Here is a 23,316-nt window from a genome sequence, read left to right as displayed (position 1 = left end):
CCCACGTGCCGGGGAGCGCGTTCCATCTCCCAGCGGGGTTCAAGTTGCAGCCGGGACCCAGGGAACGAGGCGCGCGCCCGCGCGTGCGCGGAAGGCCCCCCCGCCCGCGCTCATCTCCAGGTGCGCTGCGCTTCCGGCCGGCCTTCCCGGGGCGGAAGCTCCGGCGCCCGCGCATGCGCCGTCCAGCGCTCCTGCTCCTTCTGAGAGGCCCGCGGCTTCAGGTGATCCCGCCCCTCCCTCGCAGCGCGAGGCCAATCGCGCGGCGGCGGCGGGATTTTCTCGCAGACGGGCCCGCCCATGCACACAACAGGCGCGCACCGATTGGTTGGCGCCGCGGGCGCAGGTGCGCGCTTCCTATTGGGTGTGGACAGAGCGCGAGCGGCCGAGGCTTCTGCGGAGGCTGCAGGTGAGCGCGCGCCGCGGCTCCCGCCCGCCTCGGGGGCGCGCGCGCGAGCTCGCGGGGGAGGCGGCGGCCGAGAGCTGGGCTGCGGCGCCTGTCGCCTCTGCTCCGCCCCCTCCTCCTCCTCCTCCTCCGCCCCCGCCGTCGCGGCTGCAGCGGAGGCCCGGAGGGAGGGAGTCGCGTCCCCGCCCGCCGCGTTGCCAGTCCGACCCTCGGTGTCGCCGAGTGAAGAGCCAGCGGCGCGCAGCTCGGCGCGGAAACGCGAGCCGCAGCCGCCCCTCTGCAGGTGCCTGTGAGGAGGCGCCCGGGCCGCGGCCGTGTCCGGAACCTGCCGGCCGCGCACGGAGTCTCTCCCCGCGCTCCCAGGGGCGGGGGGCGGCCCGGCTGGAGGAGGCCGCTGCGGGGCCCGGCCTCAGCATGAACCGCAGCCACCGGCACGGGGCGGGCAGCGGCTGCCTGGGCACCATGGAGGTGAAGAGCAAGGTGCGCGGGGCCCAGGCTGGGCGGAGCGGCCGTCCTGATGGGGCCCGGGGCCTGCGCGAGGCCAGGGGCTGGCCAGGGACGGCCAGAAGAGTGGCCCCCGCGCACGGGACGACGGGGGTGGGGGCGCGGTAGTGGGGTTTGGAGGTTGGAGACGGTGGGTGATAAACTTGCTGAAGAGAGAGGGGAGCAGGGTGGGGCCTTGCGTCTGCCCCTGGCCCAGGTAGGGAGAGCGGCGGAGCACCTTATCTCGTTGCTTGAATCTCATTCCTGTTCAAGGATGGGAGTAAGGGCCAAGAGACTACCAGGGCGCTGGAGTGCGGCGTGGTTTCGAAACGTTCGGGGGGAATCCTAGCTCCTGGGTGCCCATGCGTTAAAGGTATTCGGAACACCCATGGTCACAAAATGTTACCCCTTTCTGTAGTGCAGGAGAGAGCCCAGCGAACTGACAAGCCCTTTGAAAGTTTAGCTTTGCTTCCTGTTGGGGATTTTTCTGGCACTAACTTTGGTATGCATTTAATCTATAAAATTAACAGTATCACCTTTCGTTTGAGTAGCACTTTACAGTTTGAGTCTGGATGCCCTTTTCATTCCATCATGCTACCTTTTCACATCAAGTGTTTTCACTCTTGACCAACGGTATGCCAATCTGCTGATAATTACTTGGGTATCTACTGAATTCCTAAATCGCAAGGGCTCCCTGAAGCAGAGACGTCTATAGGGATTAGTTAGGGAATGCTTTCCAAAGGTTTTGAACTGGAATTTGAAGGTGATCGGCAGCCACAGGAACATTTTCAGCAAGTATCTCAGTAATCGAAGAGCTGAAAGGAGCTTAGATAATCTAGTCTAATTCTCTGAGAAGAGGGAGTCTCAGGAAGGTTATGACTTCTCCAAGCTCTGCTTTTGTGACAAAACCTTAAAGCCTTTTTACAAAGTAACTTAGGCTTTATAGAATACAAAAGAGAGGATACTGGTGGGGTCCTGAGAACATTTAAAAGAATCTGGAAGACCAAAACACAGAATAGGAGAAAAATAAAAGCGTAGCAACTTCAAAAATAATGAAACCACTGAACGTAAGACTACTTGGAATGCAAAATCAAGGAGTGGAGTAGGGTAAGGAAAGCTCCCTGGAGCCTGTGGGTAGAATGGTTTTTATTATCTAGAGTTGATAAGCAAAGTTCTGGAAGTTGTAACTGAGATCATCACATCAATATCTACATTCATTTTTAACATCATTTTTAAATGTTATCTGCAACTCACCTCGAATGAGGATAGGCACATGTTTCAGAGACCGCTCTGGTTAATAAGACTAGGAATGCAATTAGAAGCAATGTAAGCCATTCTAAGGAATGTGGTCTTGTGTCCTCTGTGGAACTGCCATAGCAAACTGAAGTGGCATGCTCGAAGTAAGGGTTAAGATGACTCGAAATGTACAGAGCTTTTCCTCCAGCCGTATAGTGGTGGTGGTAGTTCATGCCCAATTTGAATCTTCTCGTGGCATTTGTTATAAATCTAGCTTGGTTTTGTGGGACCTGAGGTTAAGAAAAGGAAAACACCCAAGGTATTGCATGATCTTAAAATTCAGTTTGTGGTTCTAATCTTGGTGGCAAGTCAGTAATTTTTTTTAACCATGGGGAAAATGAGTAGGAATTCTAGGTGCACTGACAAATCCAATACAATTTCTCTGACTAGGAAACCTTGAGCACCTGGGGACTGGAATTTCAGGCTTTCTGCCCTTCTGTAAACTGATAGGTGAACCTTTCCCGTGCTTATGTCTATATGTTATATATGTGATGTGACCTGCCGCACTGCACTGTTAGTGAAGCTTGTCTCTTAAATAGAATCCAGGCATTCTGAGAGCCTGCAGGGAATGAAGTGTCATCCCACTATTGTTCAAGCTGTTGCTAAATAGACACAGTGTAGGTACTGTTTCCAGTGTGTCTGTGACACCTTGTGTTTCAAATATGTATCATGGACACATTTGTTTTGAATAGATTAAGTAAAACACTTGTCTTTACCATTTAAAAAACATTTGGACCTATGTTTGCAACAATATTTCCTTTTTCACTGCTTTAGTGACAGTACAGCTTTTGACAAAACTGATCACTAAGAGGTCAGGTTGTAACCACAGCTAAGTGATGAGCACATCCACATTTCAGGATTTCTTTTTCGTCTACCTAGAAAACTGTGTCAACTTTCGTATCATTGCTCATGGAAAGGAAAAATGGTACAAATAAAGTAATGGACAATGCAAATATAACTATAGTTAAATTGTGATACCGGCTACCATGTGACTTTTTTTTTGGTAACTAATTTATCTTTCTGTTTCTCCGGAGTTGAGAACGTTCTTAATGATCAAGGTGATGTCCTTTAATAACCTTAGAGCAGTCTTAAGCTGTACATTTTCTAATTATTATTCAGAGGCAAACAGAATGTTAAAATAAGTTTGCATTTCTAGAATGTACCAACAGATGCTAGGAGAAGGGTGTTTATTCAATTCTGGGTGGCCAGGCTAAAAGTGTTGTAATGGTTCACATAGTGAATAGTTGTTGACTGGTCTTGAGTTTATCTCTTAGTATTTTTCGTCACATAGTAAACAGTTCTCAGTCCTCTTGCTTTGATGCAAGAAGCATAACAATTTCTCTTTTCTTTTTTGCTGCTAACATTTGCAAAAAAGAGCACATCTACTATGAAGCCATACAATTTTCCATTGTTTTCATCGTAATATTTAAGCAAGAGAAAAAAATGTTGAGCAAAGAATGTTCACCTAAAATCTTTAGTAAAAACATCGAAACCGCAAAATGTTCAATTATTAGATGTCACTCCCTGTCATGTATCAGGAGTAGTGACAAACCCTGGGATGAATCAGAAAGCAGTAGTTTTGTGACACCAGAATTAAGAAAATGGAGGAGAAACTATGACTTTTGATAACATCATAAGACGAACTCTGATATGAAGGGTGTTCCCAAGTTTTTATTTACTTTGAAACCAGAAGGTGTGACTAAACTTTTTGAGAGCTTTAGGTATGAGTCACCTTATTTTCTTGACAAATGTTAGTGTTTATGATTCAGGAATGTGTTTTGGAAACTTTTAATTAATTATTAGAGGTTAGAAGTGGTTTTAGTGAGTTTTTATTTTAACTTAACACTAGTGAGTGGCGCTGGGTATAAGCAAAGCAGATGAACTTCTTAGAGCAAAAGCCGGGACTCCAGCTATCCCGCAGGGTCCTTGGGAAAATGAACTGACATTATTTGTAACTTCAGATTATTCTGATAGGGACTTTTTCAGCTTAGTGCTTAAGGCTGTGCTATTTGGTGCATTAGTATTTCTTGCTAATAATAGGTATTTAGAGGAAAAAGGCGTTTGGTGGTCAAACACATTTGGCAAACACTTGTTTTAATTTTTCTTTTTAAAACAACCACAGCGATTCCTAAGAGTGTAGTTATAGTTACAATGTGGCATTTCCAAAACTTACATGGCTGGTACACTTTTTTGAGGAAAGCTGATTAACCTGTCTTAGGTTTCCGCGTTTGGGGAAATGCCACACTAGTCCCCATAGTCAGTCCTGTGGATCCTGTTTGTTATGGACTAGAGTGAGCCAGCCCTTCGTGTTGGATAAGAGCCACTTTAATAATTTGGCACTTGGAGAGCAGAGGTGTGATTCTAGAGTAGGAAGCAGGCCTGAGAATCAGAATTGTGAAGATAAATTTAGGTACTCCCTCTTTGTGTGATCCCTTACTACCTCTCTCATGTAATTATTCTCTTTATTCACTAATTGGTGAGCTCGTGCAGGCCTGAGTCTTTCAATCTCTAGAGTCTAGACCGTGCCAAGCACATAAACACTTTTTGAGTTAATTGGATAGTCATAGACATATATTTGATGTATTAATAAAGCCTTTTTACAGTATTAACATAGGGAAGATGCTTCTTATCTCTAGACCTATTTCTTATGTTATACACTTCCATTTGTATTATACCTTAAATGCCAAGAAGCTCCAAGTCCTTTTTGTATCTGTTTCTATTAATTCTTGCCATTTCCTGTGAAATCGTAATTCCTTTTATAAGAGAAGAAACTTTGATGCTTTTTGCTAACGGTCAAAATAAAGACTTGGGCACATCTTGTCACTCCGTGGCCTGAGTAAGGAGATCTGGGCTCCAGACTGTTTGAGCTGAGTCACTGTGCAGGACAGTCCCCTAGGGACTGAGTTGAGCCTGCATCTCTTGAAGAGAATGCCCTTCAGAGATGCAGCAGTGAGAAGGTACATTCTAGTGCCTTCCTTATGCTGTTTGGAGTCCAGATAATGACCTTTCTGACAATAGACTGTGTCACTGAAATGATCTTTATTAAGGGAAATAATATGCTGTTAATTTTTCTATGGCATATGTCTTTAAATTGGGTCCTGTTACTTTTTTAAAAGTTAATATGTTTATTTATATTTATAGTTTGGAGCTGAATTTCGTCGATTTTCACTGGAAAGATCGAAACCTGGAAAATTTGAGGAGTTTTATGGATTACTGCAACATGTTCATAAGATACCCAATGTTGACGTTTTAGTAGGCTATGCGGACATCCATGGAGACTTACTACCTATAAATAACGATGATAATTATCACAAAGCTGTTTCAACAGCCAATCCATTGCTTAGGATTTTTATACAAAAAAAGGGTAAGTACCACTGTTTATAAAACTTGTTTTAGAATTGTTTTTCTCAATATCACATTTGCGATGTTGTGATGATTATCTTTATACTACACTAAGTGTACTTTAGAATATTTATGGTTTTAATTAATTATAATCCTCTTATTAGAGTTTTTAAAAATAAAAATTAGAAATTTATTGAGTCTTCACTTCATTGCATGGAATTTTGTCCATTCGGAAAGATATAGAAAGAGCATGCATGACTTGGAGTCAGAAAAACCTAGTTTTTTGGCGGCAACTTTCAAGTGCTATACTTACTACTTAATAGATACCTGAAAAAGTTACTTATCTTTCCAGGGTCTCAGTGTCTTTTTCTATAGAGTGAATGTCTTATCTCCTAGGAGTGCTCGGAAGGCGAAATGAGCCAGGTGTGGTGCCCTGGCAAGTCGTGGGCAGGTAGCCAGTAAATGTCATCTTTCTCTTTTAGGATATTTTTCACAGAAATAAAATTATTTATCGATCTGGGAAATTATTATGGAGAAATATAAACACTGATATTAGCCTTGAGAGAACAGTTAAATAACCGCTCTATGTGGCAGGCGTTTTCTAATGTATTTTGAGTCCTAAAAGTTTTTTAACTGTGCGGCCTTCTCTGTGTGTGCGTGCGTGCATGCGTTTGTGAGTGTGTGGGTGCGTGTGTGCATGCGTGTGTGTGTGTGCGTGCCCGCGCCCGCGCCTGCCTGTCTGCAGATAGGCATGGCGTGTACCATTTATTCCTTTGTCCTTGGTAAATAAAGAGATTGAGAAAGCCAGCATGAGAGCAGCAGACCCAGTGTTGGTGAGATAATGAAAGCTTTACAGTGTTTGTAAACCAGCCCAGAAAGCAGTTTGGGAGAATGGGTAGGGATTACCCTTGAAGATGAAACTTTCTTTCCAATCAATTGATAAACCTTGGACCACTCCCAGGGCTTTGAAATTCCATAGATGATGTATCTTTGCCTTTTTGTGTTTGGAGGAACTAAAGTCCACCAACAAAACAAACCTCCAGGGGTTTACTTATTTCTGTATCACTTAACTGTTTACAAAATACTGACGAATACACAATTTTCCCTGAGATCCTGCCATAGATTTAGTGGATAATGGGTATGGTATGATTTGGCTGTGGGGATGAGCTGGGGCCAGCAGCAGGCAGTGAGGAGACAGCTGGGAAGCTGCCCCAGCAGAAGAGGCGGGGAAGGTGCCCGAGAGTGTGTGGGTGCCACCGCGCCCTCCCCCCGAGTGGCAGGGACTTGAAGAGTTGTCTGAACGAGTAGATTGCCGAGTCGGAGCCTGACGGCTAGGACGGCATCACAAACAAGCAGAATTTAGCAGAGGGCTTGACTTGGAATGAAATTTGGTTTGGTTTGGTTTTAGGACAGAAATGCTCATCTGGCTGGTGAATTTCAACCATGTCATTTAGGAATTTGAAAATGGTAGACAAGAGGCTAGTCAGAGAGAGTCGAAATCGTTGGCAGTAGACGTCAGGGCTGGCGGAGGTGAAGACTGGGATGCCCCCTGGAAAGCTGTATATAGAATATTGAGAAGAAAGAACTTCAGTAGAGGAGAGAATTCCATTCCAGTTGAGTGGAATTTATCATTTTAAGCAGAATAATTTAAATAATTATTGTTGACTAGTAGACCTTTCTTGTTAGCAGCTGTAATTTTCATTAAACGTGTAGTTGTTCTTTGGAATGTGTAGTCAAATGTAGAATGACTGTTTTAAACTACTGCCACTTGACAAAATTATCCCCTTCGTAAGAAAGATTACAGGAGTTAGATTGTACTACTTCATGTTTTTATTACTGGAATTCTAACACATGATCCTGAGATTAATCCTAACATCTCTTAAGGATGGTTATCTTCCATTTCCTTTTTAAATATGAATCTATGTGAACAAAAGTGTTGTATGTCATAGGCTAGAACAGGGGTCACCAACCCCCAGGCCATAGACCGAGACCAGTCTGTGACCTGTTAGGAAGCAGATAAGTGGCAGGTGGCCGGAGAGCAAGCGAAGCTTCATGCGTATCTGCGGCCGCTCCTCAGTGCTGGCATCACCAGCTCGGCTCAGCAGGCATGAGATTCTCTTAGAAGCACTGGCCCCTGGTGCCCAGAAGGTTGGGGACCACCGGAATAGAACATCTGATACAATTAATAGGCCATAGACTTTGGTTTAGAAATAGGCAGTCCGTTCAACAGACACTTTCTGTTTGAAAGCATATAAATTTAATACAAAAAATGAACTGTAAGTTGGTCATTTCATTCCTGCTTAAAACTCTCTACTGGCTTTTCGTTGTACTAAGAATCAACTTCCCGGCTCGGACTTCACAGGCTCATCCTCCTCCATTCTCCTGCTCCGTCCTCGCAGCCATCTGCACTGGCTGGCCCTCTGTCCCCAGACTTGGCTGCTGTCTCTCCTTAGGCACTTGTTTCTCCTTCTGCTGAGAAAGCCTTCCCTTCGCCTCTTCCCATGGCCGCCTCATCCTTCAGATCTTAGCTCAAACAGCAGCTCTCTCAGAGGGGCCCCTTCTCACCCCCCTGCCTAGGGCACCACGCCCTTCCTTCCACCTGTAGCAGATCACCCGCCCTCTGAAGTCACCTGGAAAAAACCTGGACTCCCCTTGTTTGTGTGAGTTAACTTGCTTACGGCTCTGCCTGACGCACTTCACACAGTGTGCCCTGTGATTCCTGGTGATTCTGTCTCTTAAACAAAGCTCAACAGCGGCTTAAGTTGATCGCTGATTTTATGTAAACTTTAATGGACATTAAATTCAGGAAACGGATATAAAGCATGACATTAAATATAGTTACATTTTACTACTTCGTTATAATGCATTTTCTATTTTCTTGGCTTGTCGATTCTAATTTAGGAATCCACAGGGCAGCAATTACACCTGATACAGCACCAGATTTTTAAAAACAAATTTCAAAGCCGTTTAAAAATTTAAAACTGTGTGACCTTTTATGCACTCTACTAAATAAAGTTTCTTTGACATGAAAGCTCACAATTAACTGCATAAACTACTTTATAGCGTGAACTCAAAGATAATGATGAAAAGTTTTTTGTTTTGTAATATTTTTTGTGAGAAGAAAAACCTCATATTCTATTTCTAGGGCTGTTATCATGGGAAGCAAAAAAAAAAAACAACAAAACAAAACACCTGATATCTTAAAAGTTATTTTCACTAAGAGGATTCTCAGGTCTTTTGCCAACCCCCGTCCCCATTGGAGTTTAGACTTTCCTCATTCATTGGGGGAGGGAGAAGAGAAAGTACAGAGCAGAGTTTTTCTTCTCTTATCGTTTAGGTTATTGTAGTAAACAACATTAGAAAATATTTAAAGGTTGTACCTTTAAAAATTAGTCAGGTCATTCCCGTAGGTTTGGAATACAGCCAGGGAAATGTGTGCTTTTTCTAAACTTCCCAGCCAGCCACGGTGATCAGCCAAGTCTGGGGTCTGTTGATTCGCAGGGTCCTCGCCAGATCTGATCCGGGTATCTACACCACAGCTCCTTGCTGTATCGCCATCTGTTTTTTGTATGACAAATACATTTGCTACTTGGATTTATTCAGAGGAGTTTGTTGGAAGCACTAGAAGGGGCTTGCTTTAAACATCGGACCTGGCCTTGTGGCCCCGACGCCTGTAACTAACTGGGCGTGCACCTGAATCACCTCTTAGATCTTCACATTATTTTGTACATGTATCTTAAGGTTATATTTGAATGAATCGGTTTAATCTGGACATGGTCTAAGAGATATACATTTTAATAGTAAATTGTAAAAAAATAGTTTGACAAAAGGTATGGCCCCAGAAATAAAAAATTAAAAAGAAGAAACCGCGGAGTAACATCTCAGAATATGACGCCAGTTCTCATGGTAGAAACCCGGAGCCACCCGCGACACATCCGTTTCTCAGCCACCAGGCCTCTTAAACCTGTGTTCTAATTCCCACACGGATTCCCTCATCTCTGCTGCCTCTGCTCCAGGCCAGGGGCCCCCGCAAATCACTGCATGGCCTCCTAGCTCCCCCGCAGGTCCATCCTCCAGCTTGCAGCCAGACTGAGCTTTATAGAATGACCCAAATCCTTGGGTTTCTTCCCATCGCCCTCACGCTGAAGTCCTTAACCCTTACCATTCTCCCGGAGGCCCTGGCTGCCTGGTCCCCAGCTGCCTCCGCTGGGCCCTGGACTCCTCCCCTCCACACCCATCCCTTAATCTCGGTACATAACAAGGCTTCTGTCAGTGAAACATCCACACCACGTGTGACCACATACATGCACGACGAAGATCCTATAAGATTATAACGGAGCTGGAAATTCCCTGTCACCTAGAGCCATCGTAGCCCTTAGTAAGGTTATAGCACATCCCAGTCCTCAGGTGTTTGTGGCAATGCTGGTGTAAACAGGCCGACTGCGCTGCTAGTCACGTAAAAGTGCAGAACATGCAGTTATGTACGACGCATAATACCTGACTACAATAATGTGCTACTGGCTTACGTATTTACTGTGCTATTTATCGTTATTTTAGAAGGTGCCCTTTCTACTTATTAGTATTTTTAAGAAGTCTGTCGTAAGCAGGATACCCCGTTGCCGCCTGCAGCATCCTCTCATGTCCGCGACTGCATCCTTTTCTCTTGTCCCTGGTGCAGTCTCGCGGTCTGTGCAGCGACGTGCTGCGCAGGCTCATGGCCGAGGAGCAGCGGGCCGCACCGTGTAGCCACGGTGCGTAGCGGGCGACGCCATCTCGATTTGCGTGCGCGCGCTGTGATGTTCGCACGCGGATGAAATCGCCCGCCGATGCGTTCAGCGCACAGCCCTGTCGTTGAGTGGCGCATGACAGCGCACGGGACTCGTCTGCCTCCGCCCTGCGCCTCTCCCCGCTCGTTGCATTCTGAGCCTGGAGCGTTCTTCCCTCCCTCCTACCCGATGAGCTGCTTTTCCCGTCTCAGCATGGACCTCACGTCCCTGGAGAAGCCTTGACTTACCCTGTGAACCAGGCGAGGTTCCTATTTACATGCTCCCACAGCACAGTATAGGTCACAGCTCTTGGCACGTTATAATAATTTAATTGTTTGAAATTGTTCAGTGCCATCTCCTCGTTGAGACTGTAAGTGCCGTGAAATCAAGCAGCCTGTCGTTCTGTCCACTGAATCTTGCAGCACAGGGCAGGATGGCTGGCCACCGATGTACTGCTGCTTTAAGTATTTGGTGATTGAATTTTCTTACATCAGGAAGTGAAGAGATTTGCAAAATTTGAATATTGCTTTAAGTGACATTTAATCCTTTTAAAGTGCCAGATCTGTTTCATTTAACCATTTTGGATTAGAACAAGGGTTGGCAGGCTAAGGCTTGCTGGCTGTTTTGTAAATAAAGTTTTCTTGGAACATAGCCACGCTCATTTCATTCCTTCATGGATCGCCTATGGCTGCTTTTGCAACAGAGACTGTGACCTGCGATACCTAAAATATTTGTTATGTAACTCTTTACGGAAGAAGGTCCTCAACCCCTGGATTAGAATAGTTTCAAAAAACGACTTCATTCTTCCCTGCCTTCCTAGTAAACGTCAGACCAGTCGTAATCTCGAACTGTCTTGAGGACTCTACCATGAAGTGTTTCTGTTTTGTTACTCTACAGGGATACCGATGGTTTTTATAGAAAGTTTTTTTTTTTCTTTTTTCAGATTTGCTTTTTATCCGCTGTAGGCTTTTATTTCTTGTGTCTGTGCCTGGCACTCCCTAGTGGGCCTTTACCCCTCACTCTGCGTCTGTAACTTACGACTCTGTGTGAGCTAAGGAATGAGATAACCAGGCTCCTCAGAACTAATGTTTAAAGAATAAGGGATTCATAGGGAAGGCCTGCGGAGAACGGGCTGGTTAGGGGCCTGTTCGGTGGATCCCCGTCGGTTCCGCTTAGCCGAGGTTGGCGGGCGAGGGAGGTTTTGCTGTGCTGTTGCATAAGCCTTGGTTTAAACGAGTGGAAGGTTGCTATGAGCCAGGTTTCCAAACTTTCCATCTCATTCTGAGTTCAGTGCTTCGATGTACATAGTCAGGTAGAAAGTGAACTCCTGCTCCCTGCGGACATTCACCTTTACACTTAAACTAAACACCCTGCCCCCTGGCTCTCTGCCAAAATATTTCCTTTCCCAGTGGCTGGAAACTGATTAGCTAGATGGAGGAACAAAGGTGCCTTTGTAAGGGCACATTGCTTTGAGAGTTTAGCAGAGCATTCAAACAGTCTGGATGCGATGCCAAATTATGCAGATTCGGGTGGGTGTTTTTTTTTTTTTTCTTTTGTCAGTTTTCCCATGGATAGGTATGCAGGCAACTTAGTTATGTTCTCAGTTTGTATGGTCTGGAATTTCCCTTATAAATATTATGTGGGCTTTCTTAACTGATTTAAAATGAAAACGTGTAATTTTGAGAAAACACAGTAAGTAGTAGAAGACGATTGTTAGATTTTTGGCCAAATTCTGCCAAAGAGATTCTTGTGTCAATGGATTTCTTTCCAAAGCCAAATTATAAATTTTGGTCTCTGTAAGAACACAGTGTGAATATTTTATCTATAAATGAAGACAAAATTATCCCCATGGGGGGGAAAAAAAAAAGCCAAACAAACGAACAAACAAATAAATGAAAAGTGCCCTAGCCTGGTTCGTTTCCCATGGGGGAAAAAGCCAGATAGATAGATAGATAGATAGATAGATAGATAGATAGATAGATAGATAGATAGATAGATAGAGCGAGCAAGCCCTAGCCTGGCCCTTTCCCCCGAAACTGGCTTCTGAAGAACGTTCAGGTAGCATGAGTAAAGAATCCCGGGGTCCCCGTGCTCTGACACGCGGTTGATGTGACGTCCGCTACGTGACTGCTGCGGTGCTGGCCCGGCGAGGAAACGCGGGGCCAGCCTTTTCTCCGTCGCTTGTTTTGTGCCCTTAAATCCCTCGCCTGTGAAGTAAAGATGACGATACCTCCCGTTAGAGCAGGTGGCGCGCGTCAGGGCACAGAATATGGAAGCGCCGGGCACACTGTGGCGGAGCCACCGCCTGCCCCGTGTCCGAGGCTGGGATTTTGAACAAGTTCTTCAAGGTGGAGGGGGGAGGGGGCTTTTACCTTTGTAGTTGATCCCCTTTCCAGTTATTTTTAAAAACACGATTTCGACGTCCGTGCCTGCTGTTAATGTCATTTCCTTTCCTGCCTCTCATTCTCTGATGAGGTGTCTGCTTTGTAGACTCTCTTCCTTCAGCAGTGTGATTAAGACTGTCTGGTCTGAGGTGCCCTGTCTTCTCAGAATTTACATCAGAGATGATAAATTATTGGCTCGAATGAATTCGACCCCCGGATGTTACTTGGCTCAAACAGGTGGTGGTGGTTTTTTTTTAACTGGGTGTGTCAGCATTTGAAAATGGGGAGGTTTTGACCTAAACACACAAGACTCTCTGGCACATTGGATGTAGCCGCCCTACAGTACGTGAAGAACAGCCTCAAGACTCTCCAGGACTCTCCAGCGGGTTGCGGACCCAGCTCCCCGCTGTCTGTCACCCCTGCTGGGGCGAAAATGCCATCCCACTTTGTTTGTCACACAATGGGGAAAAGTTAAAGGTCTTAGACCTCAGCCTCTTTCAAAAGCAGGAAAAATGAAATTAAGAGCTCCCTCAGAAAACTGAGGGAGAGCGTATATTTGCAGGAGACAAAAATGCTTAAGTGTTTGATACGCATTATTTAATTACATTATCTGCCCAGCCAGCCTCTAATACAGGTATTTGAGTTTGTTCTGTTAATCTACCTTGGGAATCAGAGTGTCCCCTTTCATGACATTGAGTCGAATATGATAAACATGCAAATTGGAGGTTTTTTAAACAAATGAAAGAAAAATACATTTTAAGTAACTTGTTTAATGTTTAAGGATGTGTTTGTAAGACTTACCGGAATTCCATTCACCATACTTAATGTTGTTTAATAGTTATCGAGCTTTATCAAAGTTAACTTCAGCATTTGGTAATTTCATGATATGTACTTGAGAGGGCCACCTAGTGGTCTTTCCCTCACATAGCGCATCTTGCTGCCGCACTGCATTTTGATCTACTTAGAAAGAGCCGGTACTTCATGAGCAAACACATTCCAGTTATCCTTTCTGTATAGATTGAGTTGTTTGACAAATGGGTGTTTTTACAACATTTCTATAATTATGTTATGTTATTTTTAAACAGAAGAAGCAGACTACAGTGCCTTTGGTACGGACACACTAATAAAGAAGAAGAACGTTTTGACCAACGTCCTGCGTCCTGACAACCACAGGAAAAAGCCGCACATAGTCATCAGTATGCCGCAGGACTTCAGGCCCGTGTCTTCCATCATAGACGTGGACATCCTCCCGGAAACGCATCGCAGGGTTCGGCTTTACAAGTACGGCACGGAGAAGCCCCTGGGATTCTACATCCGAGACGGCTCCAGTGTCCGGGTGACACCACACGGCTTAGAGAAGGTCCCGGGGATCTTCATATCCAGACTTGTCCCAGGAGGTCTGGCTCAAAGCACAGGGCTCTTAGCCGTTAATGATGAAGTTTTAGAAGTTAATGGCATAGAAGTGTCAGGGAAGAGTCTCGATCAAGTGACAGACATGATGATCGCCAACAGCCGCAACCTCATCATAACAGTGCGACCGGCGAACCAGAGGAACAATGTCGTCAGGCACAGTAGGGCCTCCGGCAGCTCCGGCCAGTCCACTGACAACAGCCTCCTCGGCTGCCCGCCGCAGAGCGAACCGAGCTTTGAGCCAGAGGACGAAGACAGCGAAGAAGACGACATCGTCATCGAAGGCAACGGGGTGCCACAGCAGATCCCGAACGCGGTTCCTGACGCCGAGAGCCTGGAGTCGTTGACGCAGATAGAACTCAATGTGGAGTCTGGACAGAATGGTTTTATTCCTTCTGCTGAGGTGAGCTTAGCACCCACAGCAAGCGGCACAAACACAGAATTTGACACACACATTCCAGACCAAAAACTCTTAGAAGAGGATGGGACAATCATAACACTATGAAACTGTTGTCGACTGTTTTCCGAGGACGCCGTGGGACTTGCACATTTGGCTAGTTTAAAGCATATATTTACCTCTGAACCAGCGACCTGGACTAGGCATGAGAGCAAATAATATTGCAAGCTTAAAATGTTATTAAAATAATAGTTCGATAATTGCTCATTTAAACTTGGGGTCAGAGGTGCATTTAAGTCCAGGACAAAGGGGCCTTTGCTAATGAAATCACGTGCTTTTGCTAGTTTGGCTGTAGAGCACTGGATGTTCGAGCACGTTCTCAGAACTACGCGAGAGAATGAGATCATTTCCGTTCGAAGTGGTTGCATATTTAACCTGCTGTGCAGAGCCCAGTCAATTTTTCCTTTAACTATATTTTTAAAAATTCTAATGTGAAGAAGTCTGATTCTATCTTTTGGTACCTTGGGGACCTCAGCTCCTATGTTCCTGTATTTTATTTTGATTTTAAAAATGTTGTTCTTCTGTTGCGAATGGTAACAAGTAATTTTTTCAAATGCTTTCCTTTCCTACTTTCTGAGAAATCAAACCCATTGACTGTTTTTAGGAGTTGCTCCCTATGTTATAAAGCATTGGTCCTAAATTAAGAAACTCTGTAACAGCTGTTCAAGTCCTGTTTGTCCATCCTGTTGATTCATTCCGCATGGGTATAACCTACGTTATAAAAGGCAAGCCCGTCAGCGCTGAGCATATGAGAGACACTCCCTAACTCATCCTCATTCCCAATCTCACTGGAAATCATTCCTTTCGTTGTTCGTGTGTGTTTTGATGGTATGCTTTTCTGCTCTCTCAATGTATTCGAGTAGTGCGGATCATTTTGGATTAAAAAAAGCACCCAGGTTAAGAGATTTTTACACACAGGACAAACTCCTCGTGCACTTTTTATATGAACAGTTTGGGTTTTCCTTAATGGGATTTCTAGGAACACTGCCTACACTTTATGAAAATTATAGAGTATTCACCTTTGACAGGTAGAGTTTATTCGCTATTAATTTTATGAGGCTATTTATTGCTGTCTGATGCATCCACTTAGAACAGGTTAAGAGTGAGGCTGCTAACTTTCATTCCTTGCCTGATTTCACTGTACAATGTGCACAAACACTACAGTACACTTGCACATAGAAGCTGAGAGTACTATGGTACATAAGTTCTCTGTGGCTTATGACTATTTCTCTCAGAGTTATTTATTGCTTAATTTTATGGTAGGGCTAGTATGGATATCTTTATAACAATCGTGTGCTGTTAAAACAATGAAGAATCAAACGACTCCGTTTTGAAGGATACTTTCACTATATGGTCAAAGTGTATGAAGAAGTATAAAGTCTTGATTAAATGAAGATCACTTGACTCAGAATACTTAAGTGTATTTTGTTCACATTACCACTAAACATATTATCACTTAACTATTAACTGCACAACATCATGTAATACAATGTACTTTTTGTTGAATTCATCGAAATTCTTCCACTCATGTACCACTATTTTTTAATGGCATTCCAGCTTTAACATTCTGCGAGTTTTATAAATTTGACTCTTGAATGGCAAAATAATGTTAATATGCGGAAGGTTAAATTTCATTGATATTATAAGCGGTGCAGGGGTTCAACATTTTAAGTAAAAGTAAAAACGATTTCACGCACTACCTCTCTCTTCTTAAATAAAATTTTAACATCGAAACTTCTCTCTTGGGGGGAAAAACACTTCAGGGCTTGGCTTTTTGTACAAATTTTAACTGTAAAATACGGATTTGTCTTGTATGTGTTCATGAAAACGGAACTCAAAGCTGCTAGTGCTTTTAATTATCCTGCTAAGGGTACATGACTGGTGTTTCCAGCGAGTTCTCTCATCTAAATTATTGGTAAAATAATGGATCACTGGACGTATTGTAAAACCAACAGATCTTGGTTATACAATAAAATGTAAAATCATTGGTAGCCTGAATCAATTATTTCAAGTGTATCTTATTAACAAGTAGTGGATTCAGCATACAATTTTATAGTACTGAATGTCAAGCCCCACTGTGAATTTTGTTCTGTAACTTTAAGTAAATTTATGGTAATGTTCTCGTGTGCTGTCAACAGAATATACGTACTTTTGTGAACTATGAATTTTCTAATTAAATTTTACATGCGACAACATGATTTTTACATGAACGATACTTTGTTTAAACTATCAAATGTCAGTATTTTACTACAATTTTATTATAAAATGTACATTATCACTAAATGAACTTTGATTTTAAAAATCAAATTAGCTTTAGTTGTATATTATTTTTTACAAATAAAGATAGACTTGTATAAAGGCTACTTTCTTGTTTGCAAATATATGAAAAGCCACCCAACAATTATTTATCTTAATATAATTACGCATTATATAAGTTATTGCAAGGTCCTGACTTTCTTAACTTTTAGTTTTTAAAAGATAAAAACCAAATTGTATGTACGTTTACTGCGCGTGCGCGTGTGGCTGTCGACCAGAAGATAGCATTTAAAAAAGTTAATTCTGCTAGCATGAGGAACTGGATGATATCCATCCAGAGTTAGGATTTACATTGTTTAAAATAATTTGAAATAAGACAAAAACAGTTTATAACATAACCATTTATCTTCTGAAACTCAAATGTAGTTATACTTTTTATTGCCACTGTATAGGGATTGAACTCAATTTATACTGAAAATTGTAAAAGGCCCAAGGTAAAATTTATTCCTGAGCCATTTCTAATCCCAAATTAAGTAACCCTGTCATTGGCTTACCTGATCTCTGCATTCACTCTTCTGCTATCCAGTGTGGAGGATAATCCTTCTGATTCCTTCCCCCGATTAGAAACAGATGGAAAATCCTGAGTAAAAATTCATCATATCACAGAACACAGCACGGATTGGCACACATTATGTTACATTCAATGCCTGATACTCCTCTCGGTTTTAGGGTCTATGAAACAATAGTGTAGAACTAAAACATCCCTTTTACCCAAAAATGTGACTCTAATGCTACTGTTAGCATCCCTGCTACTTCCAAGTTTCCAGGCTGGGTAAAACATTAAATTTGATTTTGAGGAAAAAGCATAGAAGTCATAGAAATTTACAGTGACTAGCACCTCTGTTCTCGTACACCTCAAGGTGCTTAAATTAATGGTTAGCAACAGGTTATCGTTGGCTTTGATTTTCCCATCTTTAGATCGACGATTTAATCGTAGGTGGTGAAGCTTTAAGAGTGTGTAGGTCAGTGGCTTCGGCAGCTGAGCTCTCCTGAACAGGTTTGGGGGGGCCTTACTTTAAGACATTGAAAGTCTTGACTTCTCTTTGTGACAGCATATCACTTGGCGATGGCGGCTGTTCCCTCTAGGGGAGACCAAACTGGTTGTGCTGTAATATCACTGAGCTACTTAAGTGCTGTTATTGGGTATAGATGTCTGATTGGCTACTGAATGGTAAATGGAAAGGAAATGAATTTTAATCATAACTCAGGACTTAATCATAATTTAAAAGTCCTCATAGGTAGTCGTCTACCAAGTACTTCCCCCAAAACAAGACATCTAAAAAGCTAATGTGTTTATTTAATTACTTCATAACATTTGATGTGTATTTTATATATTAATACCAAAATTCAGTGGAGTTCGCATTTTCTTTATAAATTGTCTTTAGATGTTTTCTCATTTACAATAGCTCTCTTTTCAAAATGGTATTTATGTCCTCCATGTAACAGAAAATCACTATTCTCTAGTTCATTATAAGTAGTTTATTATAATTCCAAGGGATGGATAACAACAATGCAGTATTAGTATGGAAAACTTTTTTAAAAAATTTAATCATATAAATAATACATACATTTATTTCTTCTTTAGAAAAAAGGCTAAAGTCCTTTTTTGGCCACGAAGCATACTGTACTTTGTTATAAAAAAGGAATTAAAGTGGCTTAAAATAAGAGTGACTATAATTCAAATCTGAACACTTTTGAGAGAGAATGGGTTTGCTATCATGCAGTAACAAAAGGTACAAACGAGCTGTCTCAGGTAGATTGCCCTGAGTCATTACAGTAAAGATACTCTAATAAAAGGCTTTCAAACATTTTTTTTAAAAACTGCGACCCACAATAAGAAATGCAGTGAGCATTGTGATCTAGAATGTATGTGTAGTTTCACAAAGTGAATATTAAAAGCGCTCTGATTTCTATTTCATTTTTTAAAATTTTATTGAGACATCTTGAAACAATTTCAGGAGGTACTATTTGAAAAACACTTGAAGCACTTCGCTTTCCACTTGAGAGATTCGCCATGGAAAAATACTAGTTTTTTTTTTTTTTTTCCTAACAGGGAAAAACACTTATTGCTTGCTTGCGTTTTTATTTTGAAATAATTTCAAATCTAGAAAAAAAGCTGCATGAAAAGTACAGTTTATACCCACATTTGCTTTATCGTATGTATTTTTTCCTAAAACATTAGAGAATTGGTTGCAGAGATTATAACCCAGCACCTCGTAAAGATAAACATGTAGTTTCTAAGGACAAGGACATTCTCTTATACATTCCCTTATACAACCACAGTTTCGTTATCAAATTCAAAAAATTTGACATTGTTATAATAATATTATCTAATATACAAGCCATACTAGAATCTCACCAATTGTCCCGATAGTGTCCTTTACAGAAAACACTTCCCCTGCTCCAGGATGCAATCCAGAATCACACATCACATTCAGGTGTCAATCTCTTTGGTCTCCTTTAATGTGAAATGGTTCCTCAGCTTTTCTTTGTCTTTCATAATACTGACATTGTTGAAAAGTAAAGACAAACTTTCATAGACTGTCCTCCAATTTGAGTTTGTCGGTTTCCTCATAATTAGATCCAAATGATGCGTTAGGGGCAAGAATGGTACATATACGATGTTATAGCCTCATTGTCCTATGTCAGGAAGCACACTGTGTCAGTTTATTTCCATGTTGTTGATGTTAAAACACGTTCTGACGGGGAAAAACTAGTCCTGTCTTCTTACGTGTTGTCCATTATTCTAATTATGCTTATGCTGATGAACACACACCAAGGGGTACTTACGAAAGACATGAGTTTTCAGCATCCATTCGTTTTCTAATTGAAGAGACCATAGAAAAGAGTGAAATGGCCCCAGTATTTCTTGAGTGTCATTCGCTTAACCGTATTTCTGGACTCATCGATTATTTTCTCTAGCGCTGAAGGACAACACCCAAGTGAACCCTAACCGTGCACGTGGTCGGTCACCTTCCTAGTTCTGACTGGAGCCTGTGGGTCCTTTGGGTTATGAATGAACCAAACTCCAATCATATGAATGGAAAGGAGATGGATTGGCTCACGTAGCTGAGAAGTCAAGGCTAGAACTTTGGCACGGATATTATTGAACAGTGCCACCTGGTAGAACTTTCTGTGAGGATGGGACTCTCTTATATTTGCTCCGAACAAATAGTAGTCACCAGCCCCACATGTGGCTACTGCATGTATGAGATGCAGCTAATGCAACTGAGACACCGAATTTTTAATTTCATGTCATTTAAATTTAAATAGCCACGCGGGGCTAATGGCTACTATATTTTACAGCACAGGCTACAGTCTCTCCCCATTTCTTGCTTCGCTTTCCTCTGTTTACTCTTGTGGTGACAAAAATGACCTCCAACGACTTCAGCGTTCATTCTGTCATACTAGTGACTCACCCAGAAGGGAACCTCTCTTTCCCACGAATCACGGTCCAAGCCTCAGAGACGACTGACTCATCGGCTCTGTCTGGACCATGGGCCCGAATCTGAGCTGGGTTGGCAGGGGGTGGTTCCTCAAAGAAGAATCAGCAAATTGAGGGGCCGTCCCCACACAGGAAAGGAAGGACTGCAGGACAGTGAACACACTGGTATCACTTGCAGTTTTGTTTGTGACACATTTGGGTGTACATTTTTTATAAAAGAGAGTTAAAGCATAAAGTACTATGCAAAAAAAAAAAAAAAAAAAAGGAAGCCAGGGAGCAATCTTCTATCAAAGAAAATGGTGAAGGTGGAAATAAAACTTGAGGTCTAATGGCAACGTTCTGATTTTGAAGGGAAAGTTTAAATCTCATAATAATGACAACATTTAGACTTGTGTTTTCTGGGAGTATTGTTTATTTTGATTTTATTTAACAACTAGATCTGGCACAAGTCTGATATCTAAAGGATATATAAATCCAATAAACACTTTGATCAGAAATGGAAGAAAATTCAAATTTTATTACTTTTGAAATATAGAAATGAGAGAATCACAGGTCTTAAAGCAATGAGTAAATTCAAATTTCCTAGGCACCAGAGTGGGCTCGGGCTGGTGACCCAGAGTCCCCTTACACACACACACACACACACACACACACAGCAGCATGGCCACTACTCCGTTGTTGCCATTTCGGTATGTATAGCCAGCTCTTTGAATTTTTCAGGTGTCAGAAATTCAGAATTTCATGTGAAACATCCTGATTTAAAAAAAAAAATTTAAATTTATTTTCAATTATAGTTGGCCTACAGTTTTATACTAGTTTCAGGTGTGCGACACCGTGATTCAACATTTATATGCATTATGGAGTGATCACCGCAGTAAGTCTGGCACAATGTTATTACGATATTACTGATTCTCTTCTCTATGCTGTATATTGTGCCTTCGCGATCTATTTTATAACTGGAAGTTTGTACTTCTTAATGCTCTTTCCCTCTTCCACCCAGCTCTCCATCCCCTTCCCTCTGGCCACCATCAGTTTGTTCTCTGTATCTATAAGTTTGTTTTTGTTTTGTTTTGTTTGTTCTCTTGTTTTGTTTTTTCGGATTCCACATATAAGTGAAATCATATGGTATTTGTCTTCCTCCAACTTCCCTCACTTAACATAGTACTCTCTAGGTTCCTCTATGTCGTAAATGGCACAATTGCATTATTTTTCATGGCTGAGTAATATTCCATTGTATATAGGTACCACATCTTTTTTTATCCCTTCGTCTGTCAGTGGACATTTGGGTGGCTTCCACATCTTGGCTATCGTAAATAATACTGCAGTGAACATAGGGGTGGTTATAGCTTTTCGTTTTATTGGTTTCATTTTCTTTGAGCAAATAGCCAGAAATGGATTTGCTGAATCATATGGTAGTTCTATTTTTAACTTTTTAAAGGAAACTCCATACTGTTTTCCACAGCGGCTGCACCAATTTACAATCCCGCCAACAGTGTTCACCCTCATCTCCACATCCTCACCAACACGTATTATTTGTCGTCTTTTTGATAACAGCAGTTCCGACTGGTGTGAGGTGGTATCTCACTGTGGTTTTGATTTGCGTTTCCCTAATGATTAGTGATGCTCAGCATCTTTTCATGTGTCTGTCGGCCAACTGTATGTCTTCTTTGGAAATATATCTATTCAGGTCCTCTGCCCATCTCTTAATTGGATTGTTTTTTGTTTTGTTTTGTTTTGATGTTGAGCCGGATGAGTTCTTTAGATAGTTTCGATATCGACCCCTTCCTTATCAGATATGTCATGTCGACCATCCTCTCTCATTTAGTAGGTTACTTTTTCATCTTGATGGTTTCCTTCGCTGTGCACAGCTTTTACATTTAATGTAGTCTCACTCGCTTATTTTGTTTTAGTTGCTGTTGCCCGATGTGACAGATCCTAAAAAATATTGCTAAGACCGACGTCAAAAAGTTCACTGCCTATGTTTTCTCCTGGGACTTTTATGGTTCCAGGTCTTACATCCAAGTCTTCCGTTCATTCTGCGTTTATTTTCGTACGCGGTGTCAGAAAGTGGCCCGTTTTCATTCTCGCGCATGTATCTCTCCAGTTTCCCCTGCACCATTTATTGAAGAGACTGACTTTTCCCTGTTGTATGTTCTTACCTCCTTTGTCGTAGATTAATTGACCGTAGAAGCCTGCCTGAAACACCCTAATTTTTAAAACAACTCCTGAAACGGAACAAACGGGCCTGGCAACTCCAGTTCACCTGCGAGCTGCCAGTTTGCCACCCATGGTCTCAGAAGCTCGGGGACTACGGACTGTCAATGGCTCGGATCCCTCAAAGGTCGCTGTGAGGATTGCTGGAGGTGGTGTGTACAAAGAGTTGAGGACAGTGCCCGAGGGTCAGGAAGCACTCAGTGAAAGTGAGCTGCTCCGTCCATTTTTCAGGGAGGTGGCAGAGGATTGAAGGGAGTGCCTGAGGCAGTCTGCTAGCTAGGGCGTGACTCTCCAGACGGCAGCCCCTGGGGACGGGTTGGAAAGGCAGGTGCTCCGGCCCCACCTTGGCTCCGGGGAGCAGAAGCTGTGCCGAAGGGCCCAGTACCACGCACACTTTAACAAGATTTGTCTGGGCGTTTCCTACGCCTGTGGAAGTCTGGGAGGCTCTGAACCCAGCTCCCTCTTCCGTATCTCTCCTTTGCTCTTAGCAAAAGTGTTTCCGTGATCGGGGCTTATAATTTCTTCTAGAATTCATTAAGATGTATGGAAAGGCTTTACATACCCATCTCGTGTAAAGGTACTGTCAACTCGGTTGGCCGAAGTAAGTTTCGGTCCCCAGCCCCCTGGGCAGAGGGTCCCTCCTCCTAAATTCGTAAACTCTGACTTACCAGAAGCGCGCTTTTGTCAAATGCTGTGACTCCCACACACACATCACGATGGGTGCGCAGACAGTAAGCCTCTGCTAACTCCATGCTGGATTTTTAGGCTGGGTTATCTGCCAACAGAGAGGAGGAGAAAGG

General features: G+C 42.8%; 1 protein-coding gene and 1 long non-coding RNA gene across 2 annotated transcripts; one reads left to right on the top strand and one right to left on the bottom strand.

Moving 5' to 3' along the window:
• The first annotated feature begins 505 nt into the window (after nucleotides 1-505).
• On the top strand, nucleotides 506-16,736 carry PARD6B (par-6 family cell polarity regulator beta). The gene is made up of 3 exons (XM_016143749.2): nucleotides 506-883; nucleotides 5,324-5,546; nucleotides 13,760-16,736. The coding sequence occupies exons 1-3, from the start codon at nucleotides 818-820 to the stop codon at nucleotides 14,587-14,589; spliced, it is 1,119 nt and encodes a 372-aa protein (XP_015999235.1). The 5' UTR covers nucleotides 506-817; the 3' UTR covers nucleotides 14,590-16,736.
• Nucleotides 16,737-16,930: 194 nt separating this feature from the next.
• Nucleotides 16,931-23,274, bottom strand: LOC118609975. The gene is made up of 3 exons (XR_004953554.1): nucleotides 23,185-23,274; nucleotides 17,872-17,963; nucleotides 16,931-17,437 (listed from the first exon to the last, which is right to left on the bottom strand). It is a non-coding gene; the product is annotated as an uncharacterized LOC118609975 (long non-coding RNA).
• Between the last annotated feature and the right edge of the window lie 42 nt (nucleotides 23,275-23,316).

This window comes from Rousettus aegyptiacus, unplaced genomic scaffold (genome assembly GCF_014176215.1).
Source record: "Rousettus aegyptiacus isolate mRouAeg1 unplaced genomic scaffold, mRouAeg1.p scaffold_m13_p_12, whole genome shotgun sequence".
Classification (NCBI taxonomy): domain Eukaryota; kingdom Metazoa; phylum Chordata; class Mammalia; order Chiroptera; family Pteropodidae; genus Rousettus; species Rousettus aegyptiacus.
This window is presented reverse-complemented; position numbering and strand designations above follow the sequence as displayed.

Coding starts and splice junctions, on each gene's coding strand:
- PARD6B (XM_016143749.2), top strand. CDS start 818: ATGAACCGCAGCCACCGGCACGGGGCGGGCAGCGGCTGCCTGGGCACC. Junction 884..5,323: donor CCATGGAGGTGAAGAGCAAG/GTGCGCGGGGCC, acceptor TTATATTTATAG/TTTGGAGCTGAATTTCGTCG. Junction 5,547..13,759: donor GATTTTTATACAAAAAAAGG/GTAAGTACCACT, acceptor ATTTTTAAACAG/AAGAAGCAGACTACAGTGCC.